At 35.2% G+C, this 7,058-nt stretch overlaps 1 protein-coding gene across 12 annotated transcripts in view; it reads left to right on the top strand.

Moving 5' to 3' along the window:
• Positions 1-7,058, top strand: part of KCNH7 (potassium voltage-gated channel subfamily H member 7) — a 472,129-nt gene that overhangs the window by 481 nt on the left and 464,590 nt on the right. For all 12 annotated transcript variants that reach the window (XR_011528781.1, XR_011528782.1, XR_011528780.1 and 9 more), the window contains exon 2: positions 1,489-1,719. Coding sequence is in view for 8 of the 12 variants with exons in the window: in XM_070581419.1 (XP_070437520.1) it covers positions 1,489-1,719 (231 nt within the window). In the remaining 4 variants the exon portion in view is untranslated. The remainder of the gene's footprint in view (positions 1-1,488; positions 1,720-7,058) is intronic.

The raw sequence follows: 7,058 nt of genomic DNA, 5'->3' as shown, positions 1-7,058 counted from the left end.
ATTTACATTTTAGATTATGGTCTCCATGATACGAGGCAATTTGATCCTCCTCTCCCATTGCTCCATTATCTGTCTTGCTACTTAATGTCCTGCTCTTCTACTATCTTAAAGGGAACGTACTAGGATAACATGAGTTTACATTTTGAGGCTGTTTTATTGTGGACTTTTTGAAAGTCAAGACCAGGGCAGAGTGTACTATTGGAACAAGAGAATGTAAATGGTAGCAGCGATGTAAATGGCTATGCAAACTCTCCTTTACCTTGGTTAAATTGCAAGGCTGTGGTGTGATGGGGATGCTTGCTTGCTGTTAGTTTCCAGAAGCTAAACTTTGCATGGAATCAATGCAAATATATCCCAAGCACGATAATTTGGAAAAACCAATATCTGATCCATGCTGGTTCCCAATGCAAACAGCTCATTATTCAAAAGAACATTTCTGTCCCTACATTGTCCCCTTAAATTTCAGCCTAGAAATTTAAAAATTGAAGTGTAATGAGTAAACCCCACAAAGACTGAATGCAGAGAAATGTAACATTCTCATGAGGAATAACTATGAGAAATGAATTATTGTTATATATATATACATTAATGTTAAATCCTATACTGAGTTTATATTCGACATTTCCTTAAAACTACCTTAACACACATTTATGTTGTACATTTTGCAGTTATTTTGCACTACGTTTAGTGACTTGAGGATATAGTACCTTGTGTACAAAATAAACTTGTACATCCTGCTTCACATTCTACCTAGAAATAGTAAATATAATCTGTGATCAAAATTAACAAGCCCTTTGTGTTAAAATCCTTACTACTACACAAAAGTGCAAGATTCCCCAGAGTAAAAGTGAAAAGGTGTTAACATGATATTTACTGAGTATGTGTATGTGTGTGTAAGTATTTCTTCTGGAAAATATATGTTATAGAAAGGTGAACCTTTCGTTATTGAACTGCTAATTAATGTGAAATAGTTTCATTGCTAATAGTTTCTTCTTTCTTTTTTTAATTTGAGGTTTGTAGTATGTCTTAGAGGGTTAGAGAAAAGCCAAATCCAAGAATAATGCCTACTTTGAGAAAGTTGTGCTCTAAAGGCCAGGCTTGAAGTGAGAAATTTGACAGCTACTGATGTGTCACTGTTTGGCTTTGAAAATATTTACCTTACAATTAAATGGCATTCTGATAATATCAATGAGCCAGCTGCTTGTCTGAGTGTGCCTTAGATCCCCTGAGAGTTACAGGGCTTGAGAACTAAACTATTTGGGAAATTACATTCTTGAAATTTGAAGAGCAGTTCCTTAGTACCTTTTGTTAAAACCACTGGGATCCTTAATTACACTTTTAAGTTTTTTTTTTCCTTTTAAAAGTCCAGCCAGTTAGCAATTTGGGAAGCACCTGCATTTCAGATCCATCATGCAACAAATTGCTCCAGTGTTTATGAGAATCTTGTGGAAGCTTTTTAATAGATATCTTACTATCTTCTTATTACAGATAAAAAATTTATCATTGCAAATGCCAGAGTGCAGAACTGTGCCATCATCTACTGCAACGATGGGTTCTGCGAGATGACTGGTTTCTCCAGGCCAGATGTCATGCAAAAGCCGTGTACCTGCGACTTTCTCCATGGGCCCGAGACCAAGAGGCATGATATTGCCCAAATTGCCCAGGCATTGCTGGGGTCAGAGGAGAGGAAAGTGGAGGTCACCTACTATCACAAAAATGGTAAAGTTTATCTATTTAGGATTCCTTGTGTTTGATTCCATTGAAATGAAATTCTGACAACTGATTACTGGAAGTTCATGTGCAGAGAAGTCCCAAATATTCAGTTGTAGAGATATGCTTTACTCATAGTATTTTGGGATTCAAGTAATATGAATACTCTCATTAGTGGACTAGTGGGAACAATTTCTTCTTTGAATAAAGGTACTCTGTACTCTTCAAAAGTGCAGTAACTTAATGTCACTGGGGACAAAATGCCACAAATCAGTCTTACGCTCTCCCCTTTCTAAGGAATAATGTAAAAGCCGATAATTTACTGGTTGCGTTGATATGTATTTGGTAGGAGAGAAATATAGACTTTTATTTGCTTGAACTTGAAAATATTTCACAAAGTCTTGTTGAAAACTGTATATCCGAAACTAAAACTATTATAGTGATACATCTTTCTTGGATAGGCAATACCTCTTGTTTCTTTTGTTCCTGTTTATTCAAGATTAAGGATGATATATAGCAACTTCTAAAATTGGTCTTGTAAATTTATGTATATTCAAATAATAAAGGCTGTTCATGTATTCAAGATTTGCCCTAAAATAAGAAATGCAGCAAAGGAACTATGATACTGTGGAGTTATTAGTACTCATTTTTACAGCTGCAGCAAAACTAGCATCTCAAACTTAAGGTCATACCTCAACTTCAAGGGCACTCCTCCTTCTTTCAGGCTTGCTATTGGAGCATAAATATGTTAGACTTATAATAGTTCCTAAAAAATACACATTTAATGGACATGCATTCATTCAACTTGCAATATATATGTATATGAACTCATATGTTCAAATATTCAGATATACCCATTTTAAAGTATATACATTCTCAGATGTGCACACCTAATGATATTTGACAGATTAAGACTTAAAGGTAAATTGATTTTAAAAATGCACACAGCAGTTAGTTTTGTTGATATTGCATTATCATTTATTTCCTTTTATTCTATTGACAGAAATCAGTGAGACAGGGCGGTGTCTAGTCAGATTTTTAAGTAATGCTTAAGTTTTGTAAATGAGTGATGTGTTATAGCCTGTATCATATAATGACTCATCATTTGGTAAAATACAGAGAAAAAATTCTATCAGGGAAAAGCTTTAACTTTTCTTCTTATTTTCTGATAATTAAATATTTCATGATAGAAAATATACAATTCTTAATCATTGGATTTTCTTAACATCAACTTGAGTGGGTATGTGTGACTAACTATGATTGGAAAAACAGGTATGTGTAACTTTGGATTAATCTGGAGTGAAAACAATTCTATGATTTTCAACCAACATAGAGACTGTTTTTAAAGTTCTTCTCATTTTTCCCTCACTTTTCAATCAGTAGTGTTGGCATACTAGAAACAGCCTAATTGCTCTGTTGTCTTGAAAGCATTTCTTGGACTGAGGCTCTCACTACCCAAAGCAACTCATCTTTTTTGTGTGTGTATCTGATGCCAACAATTTGGGCTTTCGGAATAATTTGAATGTCTAACATTTTTTCCCATCTGAATATTTATCGTGATGTTGACACCATCTATATTGTGGTTACTGCAGGGCGTGTTGGTCCACGTGTGGTCATTATGTTTTCTAGGACATTTCAGAATTTTTTCAACTTATAGAATTTAAGTATAAAATGAATCTGGACTGTCTGGATCACTTAGATACTAACTATATTTTTCAGGCAATGTTTTCAAATAGAAGTTGTTATTTATTACATTGCAAGTGGAAAGGTGATGTTTTGAAACCTAGTTTAACTTGTACAATGTGAGTGTGTAGAATGATCCCAAAACACCTAAAAAAAGAGATTTAATGTGGAATCACAAACATGAATGTAAAAATTTCTGCAGTGAAGATGCTGGTACATTGACTAATGCGAATCTTCCCATCTGAGTGTTTTGCTTGGTTATATGAATTAAAACTTCCCCATTTTAGACAAGGAATCTTTATTTGGAAGCTTGTTTAAGTTATAAATACCAATCTTTGGTGATGATTTTGAATCTTTTGGCTTCATTTTCAGATGTGACTCAGTCTATGAGAGCTTGGGTACCTTTAGAGTTAATGGCAAACGTTGCCTATTTTGTTTTTATTGATATGGGAAACATGAGGTGATGGGTCAAGCTTTTTCTTTTTTTTCCAAAGAAAAAGATTAATTTGAATGATCTTTTTAGATTGTGAAGACACATAAGACTTATTTGCTGTGAATGTAATCAACTTGTATTTTTGCTACTAGTTCAGATACCTTGAATAGAATCTTCAGAATGTATTGGCTTTATTCACATGGCAACTGCAGAATCAGTCAGAGCTTGTGAAGTTCAAATGCTTTCAAAGTCCTACCTCTTAAAGACATGCCAGCCACTCTACATTTCTGAAAGCAGGGAGGGACAAAATCACCAACATTTTCTTTAGTTTATTTCTCAAAGATTCCTTAATTCTTTATTATTAAGGTCATTTGCTTTTGAGAGGTTCTTGGTTTCTTAAGTATATACAGTAAATGCTTCCTTTACTTATTCTTTATTTAGCATTTCACAGGAATATGAATAGGGATGTGATAAGCACAATGAGCATATTAACAAAAAGTTGAAATATTCTGTTTCTACTTTTTCCATTCACTTATACTGGAGTAACAAAAATGTAACCACGGTATTATTTCTGAAAGCTTGTTTCCGTAAACTGGCTAGAGGCTTTACAAGCGGTGTAAACCCATGATCTATGATGCAATGCGTGGTGAGCCGCATCATCACTATTGCGGAGCAACACTTCCCACCATGCAACTTTACGTCATTTTACTAGGTCCAACTGGACTTGCTGTTTATCAGAATATCAATTTTTAAAAGCCTAGTTATTTGCAGTAGGAATATTTGACAGCCCTTCCTTTGAGGATTCTATTTTACAGTTTAAGTCATTATTGCATAAATCGTTCTTGGCAGCTGTGAAATATTGCTTGAGGTGATAAAGCTGTAAATCTTTTGACTTGAAACTCTAATTATACAAAACTATAATTACGCTGAGGCTTATATAAGGATGGGCATGTATTTTAAAGCATAATACATTCACTTTAAAAGCACCTTTTTAGCATTAGTGATTGAGAAATAACAAGACTTCACTTGTTAACTAGTTCATAGTTTGGAGACGATGTTAATAGTAAGGAAACAGAAAAAAATAGTTTAGTTAGTCATTCCTTAATTTGTTGCTTGTCTGGCTTGGGGTATGTCATGGAATAGAGCTAGTAGGTGAGGTGCTCAACCACGTCAGGCGTATTTAGACATGTGACTTTTACCTTAATTCTGAAGCAACGCTAAACATTTGGAAAGTCAAAGTAAATTGTTCCAAGAGAAACAAAAGTCTTAACTCAGTAGGAAAAACAGGACTTCAAACGCATTATTTTTAGATGTCCGATTGTTTCTATATTTTTGCCATTATGCTTGCAGACATAGTGCAATGACAATTTTGTTAACACATCAGAAGTGTCCCTATCTTTGTGTTGCTTTTAAAGAACTAAAGGATGAGAAGAGGCTGAGGGAAATCCTTTCCTGATCCAGACAGGGACCATCCAGAACCAGACAGGGCACCTGTCATGCTGAGACCAGCAAAAAGGCAGCCTTTGATTCAACTAAACTCAGAAGAGGTTTTGGTTTGATGTCATCGAATGTGCCACCTCTCTCTAAGGGACTGTTTTGGGCAGTAGAGGAACACTAGGAGGAGCAGCAATGGAGGGTGTGAACTGTCTCTGCTCTCAGGATGTTTGTATTATACAGTGACTAGTGTTCGTTTCTATCTTCTAAACCCCAAGTTGTTTTCATGAAATTGTTTTTAAAGAAAAGGGAATATATAGACTATGAAACGAAGAAGCTTTTAGATACATGAAGAATAGAATTTAGGGCTAATTACCACACTTCTTCTATTCCTCAACTCTGAAATAATCTTGTTTATTTGTATTTCTTGTCACCTTTTGTCTTTTATACATAATACTAACTTATTAAAGACGTAATGTAGTTTAGTTAAAATTTTAATAGCTCAAAAGTAAATTTTATAATAGCTTTCTGTAAGTTATATGACACGTAAAATACTCAGCTCTCCTGATTCCTGAATTGTGTAGTAGAGATATAGATGGTAGCTTATAGAGAAGCATAGAAGTTTATTTGTGTGTGTATAATTCAAGCAATAAGAAAGTTCTGCAGGGATTATCTTGCCTATAATTTGTTTTGGTGTTCATTTTAACTTTCAGTTTATAAATTTTCATGCTCATCCAATAGAATATTGTGACAACAGTAATCTTAAAATGCATTTCTTTTACATACTTAAATTTTATAACATCTCATGGACTCTGGATATTGTATAGAATTTAAATTTGATTAATTGTTTTTGTTGATAAAATAAGAATTCTCAAGAAACGCTCCTCCTGGGGCCAGACCCATGGCCGAGTGATCAAGTTCGCCTGTTCCGCTATGGCACCCCAAGTTTCACCGATTCGGATTCTGGGTGCGGACGTACACGCTGCTCATCAAGCCATGCCGTGGTGGCATCCCACATGGAAGAACTGGAATGACTTACAAATAGGATATACAATTATGTACTGGGGCTTTGGGAAGAAAAAAAAAGGGAGATTGGCAACAGATGTTAGCTCAGGGCCAATCTTCCTCACCACAAAAGCATAAAAACACCCAGTGCTTCCCTATGAATTGTTTCAGGAGAGGGGTTAGTACACCCATTAAAAAAAAGAAAGAAACTCTCCTCACAATTTGAAAATTTTGTTTCAGCATTGTTCCAAGTGAAAACAAAACGTCCTAAAACTGCGGATGTCCTGAAATGTCCAAAATGTCCTAAAACTATGGCTGTGTTTATCAGTCCCTTTTCACCACTCACCAACACCTTACCTCTAAGCAGCTCTGGTGCTAAAAGAAGTCATGTTGTCCGCTGGCTTGAGAGATAACTGCCCAGTTATTTTCACACCCAAGGTCTTGAGAATGAGGTCAGTTTAAGACTATAGGCATAGGATATACTTAGTGGGAGAAACTGACTTCTCTGGCTTCTATTGGTTTCCAACGTTGTTTTTATTTTTGTTTTTTTTTGCTATAAATAGCCACTAAATCAATTACTGGCAGTCAGCAGCTGGGAGAGTCGTGGGATAATTGATTCACAGGGAAGTTGCATTTGGAGTATGAAATGTTAAGACATCAACATTCATCTGGCCATCTAAACTGGAAACCTTGGGGTCATTTTCTGTTTTTACCTCTGTTTCCTCCATAAACTGAATTAGTCATCAATTCCTTTCAATGCTTACATCTGAAATATCTCCCAATGCTACCCCCA

Source organism: Equus przewalskii, chromosome 17 (genome assembly GCF_037783145.1).
Source record: "Equus przewalskii isolate Varuska chromosome 17, EquPr2, whole genome shotgun sequence".
Classification (NCBI taxonomy): domain Eukaryota; kingdom Metazoa; phylum Chordata; class Mammalia; order Perissodactyla; family Equidae; genus Equus; species Equus przewalskii.
The sequence above is the reverse complement of the archived record's forward strand: the minus strand, read 5'-3'. Positions and strand labels throughout refer to the sequence as shown.